General features: G+C 40.4%; 2 protein-coding genes across 2 annotated transcripts in view; both read right to left on the reverse strand.

Annotated features, from left to right (window-relative positions):
* The window catches only part of heatr3 (HEAT repeat containing 3), a 45,084-nt gene extending 42,444 nt beyond the window's left edge, over positions 1-2,640 (reverse strand). Inside the window, exon 1 of the mRNA XM_059651671.1 lies at positions 2,537-2,640. The gene's annotated coding sequence lies outside the window, so the exon portion shown is untranslated. The remainder of the gene's footprint in view (positions 1-2,536) is intronic.
* Positions 2,641-8,871: 6,231 nt separating this feature from the next.
* Positions 8,872-22,245, reverse strand: cnep1r1 (CTD nuclear envelope phosphatase 1 regulatory subunit 1). Its single transcript, XM_048546874.2, has 6 exons — positions 22,064-22,245; positions 21,864-21,935; positions 21,149-21,222; positions 19,826-19,935; positions 13,052-13,106; positions 8,872-9,863 (listed from the first exon to the last, which is right to left on the reverse strand). The coding sequence occupies exons 1-6, from the start codon at positions 22,086-22,088 to the stop codon at positions 9,822-9,824; spliced, it is 378 nt and encodes a 125-aa protein (XP_048402831.1). The 5' UTR covers positions 22,089-22,245; the 3' UTR covers positions 8,872-9,821.
* Positions 22,246-22,287: the final 42 nt, after the last annotated feature.

Raw genomic sequence — 22,287 nt, forward strand, 5'->3', positions numbered from 1 at the left:
GAATGTGCAAATTCCACACAGACAGTCGCCTAAGGCTGGAATTGAACCCGGGTCCCTGGTGCTGTGAGCTGCAGTGCTAACCACTTAACTGAACATTATAGACAGTCAGGGAGGTAAATAATGTTATAGGAGGAATTTCACACTGTAGGGATTCTATGATCTTCTATGATAGTCCACTGATCTGTTTTCAATACACATTTTATGATGAAGGCGACAATACACAAATAATTTAAATCTCCATTAATTCATTTCTTGAATTTGCTAATCTCCTTTCTTCCCTTCATATCTCCCTCCATATAAACAAGCTAAACTACACTCACAACCATTCACTTGCCATCACAGGCGATATTGCTTCCTCTGCATCAATCACAGATAAACCAACATCTGCACTACCTTGTATCATGCTCCACCCACATTCCCTCTTTCCCCTTTGAGGGTTGATTACTTTTGTATATATCCCTGGGAAAAAAACTGTTTCTTAATTCATTCACAACTGTATTTCAAAATTTCTGCTGTCCAGCTTTCTGCCCTTCTTCAGTCATATAATTTCTGCAGCTACACCAACTCAGGCTGGTCAGAAATCCAGTTTTGCTCTGGACAGTGCAACAACACTCAAGAAGCTCAACAGCAAAGCAGCCTGCTTGGTTGGCATCCCCTCTCAACACTTGCAACATTCACCCACTTCACCAACTCACAGAGGTGGCAGTGTGTACCATCTACAAAATGCACTGCAGCAACTCCACAACTTTTCTGAAGTACCTTCCAAACCCACCATCTCTACTACCTGCAAGAATAATGGTATTGAATAAATGTATTGACTTATCACCACCTGACATTAACCCTTATGACAGAGTCTAGGACTCAATGGGATAGTGTCAGAATCATAGAATCCCTACAGTGTGGGAACAGGCCCTTTGGCCTAATAAGTCCACACTGAACCTCAGAGCATCCCACCCAGACCCATCTCCCTATAACCCACCTAATCTATACACCGCCCTGAACACTACAGGCAATTTAGCATGGCCAATCCACCTAACCCACACATCTTTGGCATGTGGAAACCCACACGTACAGAGGGAGAACGTGCAAACTCCACACAGACAGTGGCCCGAGGCTGGAATCAAACCCGGGTCCTTGGTGCTATAAGGCAGCAGTGCTAACCACTGTGCCACTGTGCCACCCCATAATAAAGTGTGCCAATTTAAGACTGAGTTAAAGACAAATTTATTCTCAGAGGGTTGTGAATCTTTGGAACTCCTTGCAACAGAGAGCTCTGGGGGGTACACGCCTTGCGTTTCTTTAAGGCTGAGAAAGACAGATTCTTAATCAGTAGCGGAATCGGGGGTTATGGGGAAAGGGCAGAAAAGTGTACGTGAAGATCAGTTATGATCCTATTGAATGGCAGATCAGACCCGAGGGGCTGAATGATCTACTCCTATTACGATGGTCTTAAATCATAATTGAGATGTTTCTTTAAATCAGCAGCATTGCCTCAAAATGATAAAGCGACTGCTGCTGAACTTTATTTTGTCTATTCTGTTTACATTTCATCGTTTATTTTGTTGTGAGGTACCTCTAGTCTTTTTGAAGTATGGAGAGTGTTGTAAATGTTGATAAAGATATTGACAGTGATTCTTTTGTGATGAGAGACCTGAAATGTAGGTAATTAAAGGCAAATACACTGAGTGAGAATGTCCTGGCATCAAAATTAATACAGAATCAGTTTGATTACATTGAAGCAGATTAGACTTTTCTCTGTGTACCATAAATAAGGTGGAACAAAGTATATCCTCTGAGTGTTGAGAAATTTCAATTTCGAGAAGGAGTTGCATGATTTACCAGTGGATTTCTATGATAGCTCAGAAACCTTGGAAGCAATCAAGGCAGAAGTATTACTCAGGCCTTCAATCTGAGCTCAGAGAGTCTTCCCACATATTCAGCTCACACATGTAAATTACAGAAAGAACAAGTGTTTACCAAAAACTGAAAGGTGCTTAAACAGTCATGTTGAAGTAATTATTTGGCCCATATGTTGCACAATGCATATCGGTATACAGTGTTGGAAATCAAGCTGTTAAGGCAGAAAACATCATTCTTATGGTATATGCCCATTTTAGTATTTCTGTAAGAGAGCAGAGCAATTGAAATTTGCATGCCGAACAGTGGACGCAGTATGCAGTAGGTAGAGTTAAGGATTCTCACAGCCATTGAATCTACTGTCTAACCATAGCCAGAATGGCGGTGGACAATTAAACAACTAACCAGAGAAGGAGAAGGAGGCTTCATGAATGTTCTAGTGGTCATTGATGGGACAGCCTAATGCATCAGTGCAAAAGACAGGGTTGAAGCATTTGCAATACTTTTCAACCAGAAATAGGAAGTGAATGATCTATGTCAGTCTCTTCCAAAGTCTGCAGTATCACAGATACTAGTTTTCACGTAATACAACTCAGTGTATGTGATATTACATCTCGGTAAGCTGACTAAGACTCTCAAGTCTTTTCAGAAGAATAAAACACCCAAAATAACAATTTACCAGCTTGAGTTGTATTCAGCTCTGTGTGACTTGATTGGCCAGGGCCTGCTAAAGGTGTTTGGGAGTATGATTCTGTTAGGTCGCATGCGCAAATCCATGATGAAAGGCATCATCACCTTCACCTACAAGTCAAAGGGGAGAGAGAGGAAATTAGAAATTGATGACTGATCTCACTGCTGAATGCAGACTACAAAATCCTGTCTACAGTCATCACCAACTGAGTCAGGTCTGCTCTTGGTTTTGTGATTCACCCCGACCAAACCTGTGGTTGATATCTGACAGCCTCATGTTCCTTAGGGATATGATCGCCTCTGTGCAGGACAGGGGGGTGGGTATCTGCCTCATCAGCCTGGACCAGGAGAAGGCCTCTGACAAGATGTTGCACACGTACATGTGGGACATGTTCTCCAAAATGGGCTCTGGGGAGGAAATCCACAACTGGATCTGACTGGTGTACACCAACATCAGTAGTGCAGTGTCAATCAATGTGTGGGAATCAGAAAACCTCCCAAATAGATTTGGAGTCAGGTAGGGTTGCCCACTCCCTGCTTTCTTGTTTTTATGCAATATAGAACACTTTGCAGAGTCCATCAGTAAGGATGTGAACCTGAGAGGGGTGACTATTCCAGGCAATGGAGGCCTGCAGGTCAAAGCCTCCCTCTACATGGATGTTGTTGCCATTTCTGCTTAGATCTGCTGTCAGTGCACACACTCATGAGAACTGTAGTCCATTTGAACTGACATTGCGAGCCAAGCTAAATTGAGGCAAGAGCAAGGCTATGGTCTTTGGAAACTGGGTGCACGATTGTTTATTCCCTTCACCATCAGGACAGGTTATCTGAAGGTGCTTGGAATTTGGCTCTGACGGACTGATGTATATTTTAGGCAAAAACTTGGCAGGAGCATATCACCAAGATGAGGCAGAAACTGGGCAAATGGAGACACTGCTCCCTCATCCTTTTGTTGGCTGCATCAAGCTGTGCTAGACATTGGGTACACCAAGTGTGATGATGGTACTGAGGTTCTACCTGTCCCCAGTATTGTGGAGGATGGGTCAGAATGCTCCAAGTTGTTGGGCGATTCCATATCCCGAGTACCTTGTGGAAACATTTGCTGCTGAAAACATTTTTGACCTCAACTCCATCAGGAAGTGGTCAGCACGTAGTGTCTTTGAGACCCTGCGGGGAAAGGAGAGGGTGGATCCTGTCATGTGATTCCCTGAGCACACTGTTATTGATGTTTGGCAGAATGCCTCATCACCAGAACTTTCCAACAAGGACCAAGGTGTAACTTGGCTGGTAATGAGAAGGGCACTGCCTGTCAGATCCTTCATGCACAACTGGTCTTATTGCACCACTGCAAACTGTCCTTGAAGTGGCTGCACTATTAATGAGACTGTCACATATCTCCTTCATGAATGCACCATTGCAAAGAAGGCTTGGAGAAAGATGGAATGGTTTTTGTCAAGGTTTGTGCAGAGCAGCTCTGAGATGCAAGTCTCTGTGCTCTACGGGCTATTCTTCCAGCTGCACACAGGAACAACCATTGACTGCACCTGGAAGACAGTCAAGTAAGTGAAAGACGCTTTTTGGACTACATGAAACTTTGAACTGTTGTAAAGAGCTGACCTTAACAGAGAGTTGCCGACTGGCACATTCCAAGGTCCAAGGCTACGTACTGAGGGACAAAGTAAAGCTTGGGTAGCTGTTGCCAAGGTGTAGTAGGGGAAAACCTCTGTCTAAAATCTTTGTGCTGAAGTTTAATGTAGGTCTATTAACACCCAAGACCACCTTGATTTCTTTAAAGTGAGATACCTCGGTTCCTTTCCTGATTAGAAAATTCTCTTTGGTTGCAACTGCATTGAAGCTATAACAAGGAAAGTCAAAATTCCATTGTATTCACTGAAAAGTCTGTATAACCTGAGTTGTACTTACTTTTTTACTGATAGATAATTTATAAATAAAGTACATTAAAAGTAGCTTAGAGTAAATTAAAAACAAAAAGAACAGTGGATGCTAGAAATCAGAAAAACAGAAATTGCTGTAATAACTCAGCAGGTCTGGCATCACCTGTGGAGAGAAAATAGTTAACGTTTTGGAGTTTTCAGTGACCTTTCTTCAGGAATAGCCGAAGGTACCAGATACTACAAATGCTATGGGCCCTGACAACATTCTGGTTGTCGTATTGAGGACCAGTGCTCTGGCACCATCCACACCCTGAGCCTTTTCAGTACAGCTACAACACTGGATTTACTTGACGATGTTTAAAGAAGTGTCCAGATGTGGCTGACACACAAAAAGCAGGATGAATCCAACGCAGCCAATTATCACCCATAAGTCTACTTTCAGTCATCATGAAAGTGATAGAAGGGGTTGTCAATTGCACTACCAAACAGCACTTAGACAACAATAATATACTCAGTTGGGTCCTGCCAGTCACCCAGCCCCTTGGAAATGCTGTGTTCTTTGACAAATGTGTGTTCATGAGTACAGTCCAAAAGAGATTAACATGGATGTGGTGGACAAAGAATTGGACAATGTGCAAAGTTATATATCCTCCCCTGAAATTTAATGTTGCCAAGACCAGAAAGAAGAGGTACATTTCAGCAACAGGTTGGAAAGTTAAAAGAACATGAAGAAAATCAACTCCTACACACTCCATATCATGCGGTGGTGCTCTTACAGAAAGTATTTTCTTCATCATCACTCCTTGGAGAAACTGGAAGGATAGATTGGAAGCAGACAGCCTGAAAGCAAAACTCCAAATCTGCACTATTTTCTCAGAAGAATGCAAAGATATGTATTGATAGACTTCAGCTCTTAGGGAACAAGATGCCACAGAGATAGAGATAGATAAAAGTAGTTAATTGTCCCACTGCTGGTAAATTGGGCTGAAATTGTTGATGTGGCTGTTGGTCATTAGAGGACATTTATTCATTACCACACTTCGTATAAGTGATCAGTGCAATTTTTAATGGAAATTATTACTTAAGCTGCATTAATAATAATAATTAATACAATTGTGGCAGTGTTCTCTGCCATGCTCGTTTTTATATCAGTAGGCCTCAAGATCATAGCTATTTTTGTGCGCGCGCACATGTGGAGATTACTAAGCAAGGGGGGCTATCCAGTATTCTGGATTCCCGGCCTCTGATAGTGGCCGCTGCACACCAACATGATTAATGATACATCCATTTTTGATGGAATAATTTCCATTAAAATTAACACTCTCTCTTATCCTATTTCTGCCTTGGTGCAGTGTTTACCTCTGCTCTCCAAGGCACGCAGAAATAGTGTGTTACTGGCTCAACCATACACTATCAGTTCTGACTGGTCCCCATAAAGTGCTATGCTGTCCCATTCCTGACTGCAAAAAATAGGCCCAAATATTTTCTCCACTGGAAATAGCTTTCTTAATCTGCTCTCTCCTGTCTTCTTCTTTCTAATCTCCATGAAGCATGAGGACCTTATGTACTATGTATCAAAAATTGAGACCACCTAATTCTGTGTCTCTGCTGCTTTTCTCCTGTCCCCCAAGTCCAGAGGGGCAAACTTCCTGCAAAGATTGCCTGCTGTATCTCTGAACTTATATCTTTCACTAGTTTCTGTGTTTTCTGCTCTCAAGCTCTCTGCAATCTCACCTTGTCTTGAGACTTTCCTTCTGCTCACTTTCTCTTATTCTCTTTGCACTATTAACCATCTAGTTTCACTCCCTGGCTTCTATGTTATCTGATTCTCTCTCCCTGCGTTGTTGTCTCTTTAATTGGAGCATAATCCTCCCTCATTAAAAAAACACAAAATTTGAATCCTTTGTCCTTGTAAATTACCTCCCTTTCCTCTCCAAAGTCCTTGACAGTGCTGTTCCCTCTCAGTTCCAGGCCCATCTTTCCCAGATTGTGTTTGAATCTCTCAGTTTTAGATTCATGCCACTGTACCAAACTGTTAGTAAAATCAAATATGTCATATGTGACTGTGACAATGGTAAACTGTGGTTCTCATCCTTCTCTGGATTTGATAATTTCAACATTTGCCTTGATGGTTTCCAATGCTCTACCTCCAATGAACTTGAAATCATCCAAAATTCTTGCTGCTCAAATCCTAATTCACAGCATGCCTCATTACCTATCACCTCTGTGGGAATCCCAAATAAGTAATGCTTCAATTCTAAAATTCTCCTTTTAGTTTTTATCTCTCTATGGTCTTACCCTTTCTCATCTTTGCAACCTGCACTTGTGTAATTTTGGCCTCTTCAATACCACTGATTTAATTCTTCATAAAGCATTCAGCTGCTAAACATCACCATCGCCCTGCCTCTCTCAGATCATTGAAGCTATTCCTGCCTCTTTGACAAAGGTTCCAGTTACCTACATCTCTGCCTGGCTCAGCGCCACATTTTGTTTTATCATGCTGCTGTGAATCTCTCGTTATGTCAAAGCCCTCTGTATGCTTATTTGCAAGGTGACTGACTTGAAACTGTTTCCCTTTCCAAAGCTCTGGTCAAACCTGCTGAGTGTTTCTATTGGAATGTTTTTATTTCAGGATCAATGATATTTTTATTTTGTACTTAATGTCACTTAAAAATAATATAAGTATTTAAGTTACATACAAGTTTTTGATTTGGTTGACAATACCAATTTCCTTCAATGTCACTTCACCACGATGTAGTTTTGTCGATCACCTTAATCCTCTCTCACTTGTCTATTTGCAACCAGATATTCAGCTGCAAAGGCTTTTCCTCTCACTCCTACACCTTCACATCTAACTTCTCTCAAGGATCAATCTGTGGCCTGCTCTGATTCCTCATCTATGTGCAGTCACGCAGTGAATGCCATCAAAACTGCAGTGCTGGAGTCGTAATTTGTTACACAAAATATTGGGAGGATTTATATCCTGGTTTTCAGTTCTGACTATAAACAACTCCCACCCAGACTCCATGGCGATTAAGTGTCTGAATTGGATTGTTGGCAACCATGTTTTCATTAGTTGACAAATGTGAGGTTCCAACTACATAGGTGTCACTACTAAGACCAGCTACTGCCACCTCTGAAACAGTACCCATTGGGGCTCCTGCTTCTGTAATCTTCATAGACTTGCAGATTTGAATATTCCAAAGAACTCCTCGCCAGTGACCCACATTCCACTGTGCAAACTTGACTCAGTCAAAACTCTACTGCATGTGTCCTTATTTACAACTCCTGTCACCCAAAGGCACTATGTTTGCTGATCTATATTGGCACCTAGTAAATTCCAAGATGTGGTCTCCCTCACCAGTGGCAGCAACTAGACAATCCGCTGATCATGCAGTGCAGCACAAGGTTAGCAACAACTGCCACTTTGCTGTGACCTTTGCTTCAATATCCAAAGGAATAAAGTATAAACTTCATATGCAACAGTTTGCATTACAAATGAAACAAACGATTGCTTCCTAAAAGTAGATTCAAATAGATTCATAGTGTCCTAAGAATCTATTTTTCTTTTCTAAATTTGTGCCATACAATCTTGAAATTTGTAATGTTGATTATTTTGTCCTGTTAATACAAACAAACAAGGATGGAAAATGCTCCTACAACTGAGCTGTTAATTTTCAGAGAACATTCATAGATGGAATGATAAACCAAAACTGCAGGAGGCTCAGCTACTACGAGTGGATTGAAGGGAAGCAGGTGTGCTTTGAAGTCCAGAAGATGAGGGCACAGGAGGGAATGGAAGTCTCGAAACAGTTTCTGAGGTAGCATAAGATGACCCTGCAAAGAGATGTGAATGGAAGGTTGAGAACATTCATTTAATGCTTCATAGACAGTATCACTACACTATGAACAAGGGGTGATGGCTGAACTGAAAGAAACAGATGAAGTTTTAACTAAGTTGGCATTTGAAGAGGATAGAAGTCAACTAACTGGCAAAGGCACTGGTGAAACTCAAAAGATGAGAAATGTTCCTAAATGCATCATTGTATATTTTGAAATCAGTGTGTTGGAAACAGACAACGATGTAAAGATGGTAAGACGAAACCAGGGTGAAGAATGGATGAGATCTATTATTTGAAGTTCATCTTCTCAAACGGACTGAGAGTACATACAGCCAAGATGAACAGCCAAGGAAAGAGGATGAAGGAGGTGCCAGAGCTTTTATCAATACTTCAAACGATTGCTCTGGTCTTCTTGGTGTCCAACAGGAGTTAATTGTAGTTCATGCAAAATAGTACTAGCATTTCATCTTAAGTGAAAATCTATTATTGGTTAAGTTTTCTCATGTATTTAACTGGGATTAATTAAAGAAATAAATTGCGTTATGATCATTGAGCAATCTTTTTCATATAAATCGTTTATTGCTATGTACACAGGCCTACAAAATTTAAGTGCCTGAAAAGCATTTACAAAGTCATGATGCTTTTAAAATGTAAAACTTTAAATCAATCAAGTCATTAAAATACAAGGAGGCAAGAATAGAACTGCAATAGAATCTAGGATTGCAATGCAAGATAACAAACAACTACAAGATTGTAAAGTTCATTTCTACATGGTAATACATAATTGAGGAGAAAATGATAAACTTTATATGCAAGTTTGCATGACAAATGATCGCTTCCTATAAATACATTTGTACATAACACAATTCAGCAGATTGAAGGATTCAAGTTCTCAACTAAAGCTTTGGTGATCCATTTCTAATTCAACTTTGTCTGAATGAAATAAAGATACAGATGCCTTATAAGTTGTATTGGTGAACAGTAAAGGTAACTTAGTGACAAAACTTCTCAACTTTATATATTTATATAAAAAAAGGAAAGGTAACAATTTAAAAGAATAAAGGCATGCAACAATGGTTTAGCAATCTTGTTGGAACAGTTCCTGATATAGTCCAGCCCAATTCACAATGAGAATTGGTGACAGTTTAAATCCGGAATACTGTACTTTGAATCTGAGTCACAAAATTGTTACAAAAGCTTATCCATAATAAAATGAGCAGTCCAACCCAAAAGTTAAAATATAAAGAATCTAGAAGTTGCTAATAAATTAAAGTGACCTGGCACAGTTTAAATACAAGTTCAATATTGTATTTCATGCCAAGTGATTCTAAATTTCTAAACTGGTAGCTGCAATACCAGATTTTACAAAATGCATTTCTATTGCTGTAGATTATTCTGTTTTCGGGAACTTTAGCTGAAAACTCCAATTTTGACATGAAAAAGGAACAGTGCATTTAGTGACGTGCAGTTTTTTTTTCAACTGAAGTTAACTTCCACTGTTTTCAAGATGCCATGGAACAAGTGGCACATGTATTCATCACTGGACGTGGGGCCTGGGCTTCAGTATTAGTTTTCCAGTCTAAACGGATTAAAAAAATATTGAAGTTACAAAAAAATGGTTTCCAAACATTTATAAGAATAAAACGAAAGAGTTACTGCACAAAATAGTTCGTATTTTGAAAAGCATGATGATGTGAAATTAACAGCAAACTAAAACAGATTCATGAGCCAAACTAACGGTAATGCTGTGCAAGCTAAAAGGACTCAAATCATTAATGAATTACTGTCAACATGAGGGACACAAGCACATCCATGCACCTTCCCTCAAGCCTCAGGTTTTTCCTGAAAATGGGATTAATTGTCTTTTTTGGATGAAACCCAATATTTCTAAAAATTTACAACACAAAAACAGAAATTGCTGGAGAAAGTCTGGCAGCATCTGTGGACAGAACAAAGAGTTAACGTCCAGGTCCAGTGATCCTTCAAATGAAAACTTTGTTTCGCATCTCCAGCATCCACAGTTGTTTGTTTCTTAATCTAAAAATCTTATGCACATCAGGCCAAGGATTTGCATATTGGTAACTGCAACAAAAAATTTGTTCTGTTTTCTATTTATAGTTTCTGCTTGGTTTCTGTCTCCATCCGCACTGCTTCTGTTTCACTCAATCCCCACAATTTCTCTCATTATCCTTACTGTTAGGTCAGAGCTGGCCCTGGCTCCAGAATGAGATTCCATTTACATTATAATTGAATAAGAACGTGATGGAATTCAACAAATCGAAGTAATAGCAGACAGCGTGGACAGGGAAGTAACAGTGAAGAAGGGTATCTCAGCGTACAACGGGACCATGATCAGATGGGCAAATGGGCTGAGGAAAGCCAGATGGAATTTAATTTAGATCAATATGAGGTGTTGCATTTCGGTAAATTGTTTACAATGGGAAATTGTTATGCAGTACAGCTACTGGTATGTGCGCTCAAAATCTGACAGACCAGTTATTGTTAAATGTTGTTTGGCACTTTACTGGGTCGTGGTTGTGTCAGTAACTCAAACAAATCACGTAACAAATCCATTTACAAAACACTACCACTGAATGAGACAATAAATGTGGAAAGAGTGAAATCCCTGTTTTGAGAGGCAAAAGACAACAGAAGCAATCTTCCAATGATACCAGAAGACAAATAGTCTCATTGCCAAAGATGAATTGAGTCAGTAACCCACATTAACGATTATAAAAGCAAAGTACTCTACAGTCTAGAGATCTGAAATAAAACAGAAGAGTCAAATTGGATTAGAAACATTAATTCTCACTCTCCCCACAGGTACTGCCAGACCTGAACTTCTCCAAGACTTAGATTTTATTTCATGTTAAATGATTGCTGGAATACAATCAGATTTCAGGGAGATATTTTAAAAACAAATTTCTGGAAAGGATACGTGAATTTGAAATTAAGGACCGCTGTCTGAATTTGATGCCTTATTCAGTAACTAATGAAGTAACTCATTGATGAATAGTGGTTGTGATATTGTTCCTTTCCTATTCAGGCTGCTTGGAATTTGCTAAAGGGTGTAAGAATAAGATGCATGGAAAACACAAAATGAACTGATCACGTCCTGCGCAGATGACAAGAGGGCAGATTCATACTGTTTTAAACAATTAAAATACTAAACTCTGAATTGCATTAAAACCCCTACAACTACTGACTTGAGGCTTGGACCAATTTGAAAGCGAACCATTGCAGCACTGTTATAGCTAGCCTGAAGTCAGTAACAGCTACCTTTAAACATGAATACATTGTTAATGCTTATGCTATGAGTGAACATGATGGAATTCAACAAATCAAAGTAATAGCAGACAGCGTGGACAGGGAAGTAACAGTGAAGAAGGGTATCTCAGTGTACAATGGGACCACGATCAGATGGGCAAATGGGCCGAGGAAAGCCAGATGGAATTTAATTTAGATTGATATGAGGTGTTGTATTTTGCTAAGGCAAATCAGAACAGGACGTCGTACATTTAACGGTAAGGTCGTGGCCAAACAAACAGACCTCGCAGTGCAGATTCATAGTTTTTTGCAAGTGGAGTTGCACTTAAGACAGGGTCGAGACAAAGGCGTTTGGTACCCTTAGCTTTATCGGTCAGTGCACTGAGTATAGAGGTTGGGAGGTCATGTTGCGGCTGTACTGGACATTGGCGAGACCACTTTTGGAATAGTGTGTGCAATTCTGGTTTCCCTGCCAGAGTAAAGATGTTGTGAAACTTGAAAGGCTTCAGAAAAGATTTCCAAGGAAGTTGCCAGGGTTGGAGGGTTTGTGCTAGAGGGAGAGGCTGAATAGACTGGGGCTATTTTCCCCAGGAGTGTCGAAGGCTGAGGGGTGACCTTATAGAGATTTAAAAAATCAACAGGGGCATGGAATAGGGTGAATAGCTTAGGTCTGTTTCCTGGGGTCGGGGAGTCCAAAACTAGGAAGTACAGGTTTAAGGAGACAGGGAAAAAAAAAATTTAAAAAGGGAGCTAAAGGGCAACTCTTTCACAGAGGGTGGTGTGCGTATGGAATAAGCTGCCAGTGGTGGTGGTGGAGGCAGGTACAATTACAATATTCAAAAGACACCTGGATGCATACATGAATAGGAAGGGTTTAAGAGGGATATGGGCCAAATTCTGACAGAAGGGACTAGATTCATTTCGGATATCTGGTCAGCTTCAGTGAGTTGGCCGAAAAGGTTTGTTTCTGTACTGTACATCTCCATGGCCCTATGACTCTGATATAAATGTTTGTAAACTCAAAGTGAGAGTACACTTCTAACTGTTTATAAATTTATGACTTCCCTTCAGAAAAATACAGGAGAAAACATCTGATTTTTGGCAAAATTTTTGCTACAATGACAAATCAAGACTTTCAACCAGGCACCAAACTCTAGATGCAAAATATCACTTCCAAATCAGTGGCAATTTCAAACACATTTAAACACGACACTGGTTTTTAGCTCCTGGGCCCCCATAATTTGTTAACTGCTCATGCACTAAAACAAAGATTGTCAACATTTTTTCAGAATGAAAATACAAACAAATACAAAATGCTTCTAGATCTTAGAACAGTTTTGTTTTAAACCAGCAGCAAACAAATTTCAAACATTTATTCGGGTTTTAAAGAAAAAGCAAATGATTGCTGGACTCAAATCAGTCAGGATTTCAACTTAAAAATAAAATGCCATGGGTTTTAAGCATTCTCCAGAAAGTCTGGCTGTAGTAACAGATACTTACATCATCACATGACATATTGTACTCCGCCAAAACAGTTCGACACCTTGCTGCAATGCTGCAAGAAACAGGTTAAGGAATGCCAATTATGTTTCAATTAAAACCGGAGATTCACAACATTGGTCCTGTTCTTTGAGCGGTTCTGCATAAGAAACCAGTTACTAACTCTAAGAATGATAAATTTCTCAAGAGAACACAATAAAGAAAATTGTATTGTCTACCAATTAATATTGGTACCAATTAACATTTAATATTGATGTCAATTACTTTCGTAGCAGTCAAGTATATGCAAACTTCAGATGAATTTTTTTAAAACTTACATTACAAAACATTACACCATATTAGTGCCCTAAATGAAAACAAGAATCAACTTAGCATAAGTATTTCCTGTAATACTTTAGTACATATTTGAATACTGAATCCCCTCGTCTCCCCAGACCTCAGTCCTTATGAATGGTGAAATATAGAAATTAAAAGCAGCAGCAAGCAATTAGTCCTTCAAGACTGCTCCACCAGTGTTATGATCATTAGCTGATCATCCAAATCAATTGCCTGTTCCTCTTTTTCCCCCATATACTGGCTAACTTTAGCCCCAAGTGCGATATGCAATCTTCCTTGAAATTATACAACATTTTGCTTCGACTGCTCAGTTTTAGCGAATTCCACAGGCTCCTCGTGATTTGGGCAAGGATGTTTCTCATCTGACTCCTAAATAGTTCACACAATATCCTTAGATCACAACCCCTGGTTCTGAACTCCCCATCATACTTCATCTCTCCTCTAGTCCTGTTAGAATTTTATCAGTTTTTGAGAGAACCCCCACATGCTTCTGAACTCCGGCAAATATAATCCTAATCTATTCAACCTCTCTTCATACATGCTATCTCAAGAATCAGTCTGGTAAATGTTAGCTGCACTCTCTCTGTGGCGAGAACGTTCATCCTCACAATGTTCCAGATGTGGTCTCACCAAAAGCCTTGCCCAATTTTAGCAAGACACCCTTGCTCCTGTACTCAAAAGCTTTTGCTCTGAAGGCCAACATACCATTCACCTTCTGCTGCACCTGCATGCTTACCTTCAGTGACTGGCAGACAAGGGCACACAGGTCTCATTACACATTCCCCCCTCTAAATTTGTAACAAGATAATAATCTGCCTTCCTATTTTTGCTGTCAAAGTGGATGACCTCATATTTATCCACATTATATTTCATCTGCCATGCACTTGTCAATTCACTCATTTTATCCAAATCACACTGAAGCATCACTGCATCCTCCTCACAGGTCACCCTCCCACCCAACTTTGTCTCATCTGCAAATCTGGAGATATTACATTCGATTCCCTATTTTAAATAATTAACTTATGCTGTGAATAGCTGGAGTCGCAGCACTGATCCCTACACCACCCCATTAGTCACTGCCTGCCATTCAGAAAACGACCATTTATTAGAGATAATGGGAACTGCAGATGCTGGAGATTCCAAGATAATAAAATGTGAGGCTGGATGAACACAGCAGGCCAAGCAGCATCTCAGGAGCACAAAAGCTGACGTTTCGGGCCTGGACCCTTCATCATTTATTAGACATGGTTTCCAGTCTGCCAACCAGTTTTCTTTCCATGACAACACACTATCGCAATCCTACGTGCTTAAACTTGACATACTAATCTTTTATGTGGGACATGGCTAAAGTCTTCTGAAAGTACAGCCTCTTTGGGTCCCCTCATTGAGGATCGAACTCAGAGTCAAAGAATTCCGACAATTTGACAAGCACAATCTCACTTTCCTAAATCCATGATGACTGTCCAAAGAAATGGCAAAAGAACTGAACATATATTTCTAAATTGATAAAATTAGAAAGTCGCAGGTGAATCAAGAACCCTGCAACAGATAGTCAACAGCACCTGGAAAGCAGGTGAGAAAAGCAGCCTGAAACAAGATGTCAGGATTACCTGAAGCAGTGACTGTCAACCTTTTGTATCTTAGGCATCAATAATTATTTTGTCAAAAAACTCAGGTACTATCATAATAAAACCTCTACTTTTATGAAGGAGTATAATTTTGTTTACAAGTATTTTAGTATTAAGTACCAATGGATCGTTAAAATTTGCAATGAATTGCTGAGAATACATTAAATGGATAAACTGCAGAAAACAAGTTGAGATAGTCATACAATGAGACAACAGACCCTTTGGTCCAACTAGTTCATACTGACCATAATCCCAATAAACTACCCCCACCAGCCTGCAAATGCCTTCAAACATTTTTTATTCATATACCTATCCAAATGTCTTTTAAACATTGTAACTGTACCCAGATCCACCACTTCCTTGAAGTTCTTCCACAGATGAACCACTCTGTGCAAATAAAAATTGCCCCTTGTCTTGAAAAACTTTCTCCTCTCACCTTAAAAATACTATTTAAAAAAGGTGGTAAGGAAAAGCCAGAGAACTATGCACTACTGAGCCTAATATCAGTGGTGGGCAAGTTGTTGGGAGGGAATCCTGAGGTACAGGATTTACATGGATTTGGAAAGGCAAGGACTAGTTAGGGACAGTCAATATGGCTTTGTGAATGGGAAATCGTGTCTCAATAAATTGACAGATTTTTTTTGAAGTAGTAATGAAGAGGACTGATGACTGGAGAGTGGTGGCAGTTATCTATGTCGTAAGGCGATCGACAAGGTTCCACAGGGCAGACTGGTTAGCAAGGTCAGATCATGGAATACAGGGAGAACTAGCCATTGGGATACTCAACTGACTCAAAGGTAGAAGACAGAGGGTGGTGGTGGAGGGTTGTTTTTTTCAGACAGGAAGCCTGTTACTAGCAGTGTGCCACAAGGATTTGTGCTGAGTCTGCTGCTTTTCGTCATTTATATCAAAGGTTTGGATGCGAACATAGGAGAAGTGCTTAGTAAGTTTTCAGAAGACACCAAAATTGGAGGTGTAGTGGATGGTATAAGTGCTTACCCCAAACTTCAACGGCTGAGGAGTGACAGTTGGAGTTTAGGTAAATGTGAGGTGCTGCATTTTGTAAGAGGCAATGCAGGGCACGATAAGTTCACTTAATGATAATGATAAGGTCCTGCAGAGTGTTGCTGAACAAACAGACCTTGGAGTGCAATTTGATAGTTCCTTGAAAGTGGAGTCGCAGGTAGATGGGGCAGTGAAGGAGGCATTTGGTAAGCTTGCCGTTCTTGGTCAGTGCATTGACTACAGGTGTTGGGAAGTCAAGTTATGGCTGTACAGGGCGTTGGTGAGGTGACTTTTGGAATACAGCGTTAAATTCTTGTCTCCCTAGTACAGGAAGGATGTTGCAAAACTTCAAAGGGCTCAAAAAAGATTTCCAAGGACGTGGCCAGGGTTGGAGGGTTTGAGCTGTAGGGAGAGGCTGAACAAGCTGAGGCTGTTTTCCCTGGAATGTCAGAGGCTGACCTGATAGAGGTTTATTAAATCATGAGGGGCACGGATGGGGTGAAGAGACAAGCCTTTTCCCCGGGATGGGATATCTAAAACTAGATGGCAGAGGTTTAGAGGGTAAAGATTTAAAAGGGACCTAAGGGGCAACTTTTTAATGCAGAAGGTGTTGTGTGTATCAATGAGCTGCCAGAGGAAGTGGAGGAGGCTGCTCCAATTACATTTAAAAGGCATCTGGATGGGTATATGAATAGGAAGGATTTAAGATTATACTGACAAATGGGACTAGATTCATTTAAAGCTAGCTGGTCAGCATAGATGTGTTGGATTGAAGGGTCTATTTCCATGCTGTACAGCTCTAAAGACTCTAAATGTCTCCTAATCTTGAAAACCTCCGCCCTTGGGAAAAAACACCGACGACCTTATCTGTAACCCTCATTATAGAGGTTTATGAAATAAGGTCACCTCTCAACCTTGTACACTCCAGTGAAAGAAATCCCAGCCTATTCAACCCTTCCTTATACCTTAAACTTTCTATTCCCAGAAACACCCTGGTACATCTCTTCTGAACACCTCCAGCATAACAATACCCTTCCTTTAGCAGGGCGACCAGAACTGGACAGTATACTCCAGAAGAATCCTCACAAACATTCTGAATAAACTCAACATAACAGCTTAACTCCTACATTCATTGGTCTGAGCAACGACGGCAAGCACGCGATGCACCTTCTTAACCACCCTTTGTGATGCAAAATTCAAAGAATTATGTGCCTGAACCCCTAAGCCTCTCTGTTCTCCAATATTATTCAAGGCACTACTCTTAAATGCATAAGTCTTGCCTTTGTTTGTATTACAAAAATGCAATACCTCATATTTATTCAAATTAAACTCCAACTGCCACTCTTCAGCCCATTGATCAAGCTTTCTTTGTAAACAGATAACCTTTCTCACTATTCACTATACCAATCTTATTGTCATCAGTAAAATTACAAACCATGCTTTCGATATTCTCACCTGTGTCATCTCTATTACCTGTCAAATGAGTTCATCCCTGCTATGTACACTGCTGTTCCAAGGCAGTGGAAGAGTTTCTATGGTACTGTTTGGAATCAGAGGACTGGTCTATGTTCATGAACTCAGTGGCCAACATAAATGAGCATGCCACAATCGTTACAGACTTGATTAGCGTGTAGAAGATGATGTGGCTAAGAAGTTAATCTGGATGTTCCCTGACTGCAAAGCAAGGATGAACCAGGAGACCTATCGCCTGAAGTCCAGTTATGTGGCATCCAAGTCAGACGTTTCTTTACAAGAAATTCAGACATGACCAACCTTAAGGCCATTAGAACTGCCAGGAGCCAATACAGGACTAAGCTTGAGAACCAAACAAACCCCACATAAACCAACTGTTTGTGGCAAGGCCTACAGAGTTTCAAAACAGAAAAATTGACAAAGATACACCCCTCCCTGACGTGATCAATGTATTCTACATGTCACACATCGGATGTCACTGAAACAATGTCACCTGCCCCGACCGCCTTGGATGTACCTGTTCCCTCAGTCACTACTGCAGATGTTAGATTGCCCTTTTAGAGTGAACCCACAGAAAGTGACTGGCCTGGATGGAGTCCCTGGCCGTAGACTCAGATCCTGTGCCTACTTGTTGACATTTTGTAACGTCTCTAAAACAACCTGAAATCCCCACCTGCTTCAAGAAGAACACCATCATTCCTGTGCCAAAAAAAAAACTCATGCGGTGTACCCCAATGACTTTCGCCCGGTGACTCTGACCTCCAGTTATGAAGTGCTTTGAGCGGATAGTCATGGCTCACAACTCTAACCTTCTTGCCTGTCTTGATCCCTTGCAATTGATCCACAGAAAGAGTTAAATGATTAATTATGTAGTCTAACTCCTGTGCAACTAAGAAACTGTGGCCCCAATAAACTTTACCTTACATTCAGAAAAAAACAAGTCAGCCAGATCTTGACATGACACTCCCTCATACTCTAGAGCCTAACACATTTCCTCTGTGCCTGATGCCCAACAGCTCCCTTTCCAGTGACCAGACCTGACGACCTCCTTGCAAACACTAAACCCCCACCCTTCTGGAAATGACCCCGCTACACAGTCAACACCCCTGGCTCATCACCTATTTCCAATATTTTGGTGTACAACAGCGCAATTCCTTGCTTTGGGCCCAACACCACCACAGGATTCAACAGCATCCCCCACCCTACTGCTGGACCCATTTTCTCTCACCCACTTCAAGGTACTGTAAACACTCCATCACTTAGCTGGCCACTTTATGCCCTTGTACCCTACACCCCTCCCCAAGCAACACCCACCCCCTAAGCCAATCTCACCTGACACCAGACTCTCCTGGCATCCTAACTTCATTCACATGGCATACTTAGTACATATCAGAAAATTGCAGATGTAACAAAACTTTGAGAGAATGAATGAGAGTTGCAAAGGGAATGCAAAGAGATCTCAAAGGGATTCAGACATGCTGAGTGAATGCACATAAGCTTAGCAGATGGAATATAAATTTCAGGTTTATGAACTTTGGTAGAAGGAATGAAGGTGCACAATGTCTTTTTAAAAAGTAAGAAATCTGGAAGTGTTGATGTCCAATGGGACCCAACTATCCTTGGTCATAAGTCACTGAAAATTAGCATGCAAGCACAGCAACTTTGAAAAGCAAACAATATTAACCTTTATTGCAAGAGTATGAGAATATAGACGCAAATAAGTCTTGCTTCAATTGTATAGAAAATTGATGAGACTGCAACTGGAGTATTCAATGCAGTTCTGGTCCCCTTGCCCAAGGGAGGATATTTTTGTCAGAAAGACTGATTCCTGGAATTGTGGGACTGTGCTGTGAGGAGAGTTTCAGGAGCGTGGGCTTGAATTTCCTGATGTTGAGAAGACTTACAAAACTCTTAAAGAGGAAGAGAGTGGAAAGGATGTGTCCCCTGGCAGTTAGGGTCTAGAACTAGGGAACAACAGTCTAAGTGACAGGCAACCACCCATGACTGAAATAAGAGCATTTCCTTCGCCCAAAAGGTGGTGAATGTTTGGAATTTTGGATGCAAGCATCATGGAAGTTCAGTCATTAAGTAAATTCAAGACAGAGATTTACAAGATTTTGAGTTACTTAAAGCATTAAGTGATGTGGGGATACTGTGGGAATATGACATTTTAGGTGGATCATCTGCCAAGGTGCAGAGTAGAACAGGCTTGAGGGCTTGAATGGCTTTCTCCCACCCTTGGTCTCCTTTGTTCCTATGAAATCATTATTTGCCACCGAATTCTGAAAATTGCACTGATAACAATTTGCAGGACACACCAAAAAAAGGATACATTGATGGTGCAACCACTCTTTTATGTATTCCAGCAAAAAACAAACCAATAAGAGTAATACAACTGATTGTGAAGAATGGATGATTCCATAGTGATGTGAAAAAAGATACCTATGAAGGATTTAAAACAGATATGAATAATTTTAAGAACATTGTTTCTAAATAACAAATTGTGTAAGAGATCAAGTGGGCAAGGCTGCAATCGTACCAAACAAATTTGAAGTGCCAGTAACATCAGCAATTTACAGAAACAAAGCTACCTATGTAACTTATAAAAATTAATTACAAATGTTATTCATGTTCCACGCATTCCTTGTATTAAGAATTTTCCATTTTGCAAACAGTAATTAAATCAAAATGAAACCCCCATTCGACAACACCAGTTGTTTTATTTAATATGTCATGACAACAATATGCAACAAATTAACCCATTCTATCCATGGGCCACATAAAAATTACTTAAAGAACTCTGGCAATAACCAACCCTCCTCCCCCAAACTTTTATTTTTCTATCCTTTGAGGGTTTTACATTATGGTTTCATACTGTCAGACACAGTTTAGTATCTCATTCAATACAACATGCTGGTGTTTAAGCCACAATAACTTGTTTGACCAAGATCTCAGTTCTGCTGATTGTGATAGCATCTCTGCATCCAAGATTCTAACAAGAGTTTTTGGATCGTCATTAGAACTGGAAACCCTGGACAATTATTTCCTGCCATATAACACTGAAATCCATTGTACGTTACATCTTTATATCAAGCAATGACTTATGAATAGCATACCAATGTAAAAATCACTGAATTATGCACACTTGAATGAGGCTACATTTAAACAACAGGAATACAACAGGCACACATTGCCTCATGTTTGTTCATTAAAAAAAATGATTTGAGATAGATGTTTAAGCTACAAAATTTGACAGTTAGCAAGTTTGATTTCTTTTGTTGCCCTACCAAGTTTCTGTATTTCTCAGAATGAACCTTACCATAACAGATACTTAAGTAGCCAGTATTCAGTGTAGCCATAATTTTGAGACATTTCAGAAATGTTCATTTGATTAGCAATGTTCTTTAGAACCGTTCCAGAAAATGAGTAGAATTCTAATTTTTTTTATTTGAGGAAAGTTTCTCCTAACAAAAACTGTTTCTCAAACTTGTAGGAATGTGAAAGAAAAACTAGCCAGCTGTTATTAAACGGCAAACTGTTCCATTGAACCATTTGAAAGTGAACTTCTGCCATCACTAAAAATCAAACAGGTAATTATAAGACTCCAAACAAAATGTTTTGACAATTTTAAACATGTATAAAAGCGTCAAATTACCTTTTGTGTTTCAGGATCTATTAACCAGTTCCAGGCACCTGTGGCAGTACATACTGAAACAACTATGAGAATCACTGCAAACAAATGGTTGAACTTCAGTTACTCTTTTTCAAAAGTATATGTGGTTTACTACAACAGAAACAAGGAAACTAAAATGCAACTTTTCTATAGATAATTGGGTTAGATTCTTTGTGATGGCATTTTTAGCATGTGTCAACAGTGCTGAATAGCAAGGTGCCAGATCCCTCTACAAATTTTTGTTTTGTTTGCTATTGGTCATACCTGATTAGTACACTGTTGGGGTCTTAAATTCAGTTCATAAAAATAACGATGCGCGCAATCAACGTGAACACAACGACACTTTCAATCCATCATGTTTTCCCACATCTGGAGCGATTCAGTGTTTAATAGAAACAAAAACAGAACATTCTGGAAATACTCAACAGCTGTGGCAGCATACAGGCAAACAGGAACAGAGTTAAAAGTTCCAGGTAAGACTTTTGCAGTTTTGTTTTAAAACTTTGGATTTCCAGCATTTTCTGTTTTTATTTCGGGCTTCCGGAACAGCAGTTCAGCACTTTTTGTTTTGGTTTGGGCGTTTCACAGGCCGGTTGATATTGAGGAGGGAATATCCCCACCACCAGAACTATATCGGGAAGTGCACCGCTCACAGTTACGAGCAGTCCTTTTCTCAACTACAAATCGGAGAACTCACTTCGCCACCGTCCCGTCGCCGGCTGTAAGCAGGAGATGTACTCGGTCAACCTCCTCTCGAAAGCCTTGAGATCTGCAACAAAAGACAGCAACAACACGTCTAATTCAGAGAAGGCTCTGTACAGTACAGCTGACACAGCACCACCCCCAACCCAGGATCCAACCCGAGGTGACAACTCACCATCCCCAACCCCAACTTACCTTCAGCTTGTTCCAGAGAATTCATCACCACAGTTACAGCCGCCACCAGGCGTAACAGCAACAACACAACCAGTCAACACCACCTGGACAGCCGCCGTGCAACGCTCACCATCAGCCTTCCCTCCGCTCCCCCCGCTATCAGCCTCCAGAGGCCACGTCTGATTGGTCACTCGCGACAGATTGCGCACCCATCATGTAAATGGGGTCCTGATTGGCCGCGGGGT

This window comes from Stegostoma tigrinum, chromosome 16, assembly GCF_030684315.1.
Source record: "Stegostoma tigrinum isolate sSteTig4 chromosome 16, sSteTig4.hap1, whole genome shotgun sequence".
Lineage (NCBI taxonomy): Eukaryota > Metazoa > Chordata > Chondrichthyes > Orectolobiformes > Stegostomatidae > Stegostoma > Stegostoma tigrinum.

Excerpts from the sequence above, each read along its gene's own strand:
- cnep1r1 (XM_048546874.2), bottom strand. The coding sequence starts at position 22,088 with ATGAATTCTCTGGAACAAGCTGAAG. Across the intron at positions 21,936-22,063 it reads TTCTCTGGAACAAGCTGAAG|ATCTCAAGGCTTTCGAGAGG; the intron begins GTAAGTTGGGGT and ends CTTTTGTTGCAG. Across the intron at positions 19,936-21,148 it reads TAGATCCTGAAACACAAAAG|GTATCTTTTTTCACATCACT; the intron begins GTAATTTGACGC and ends AATCCTTCATAG.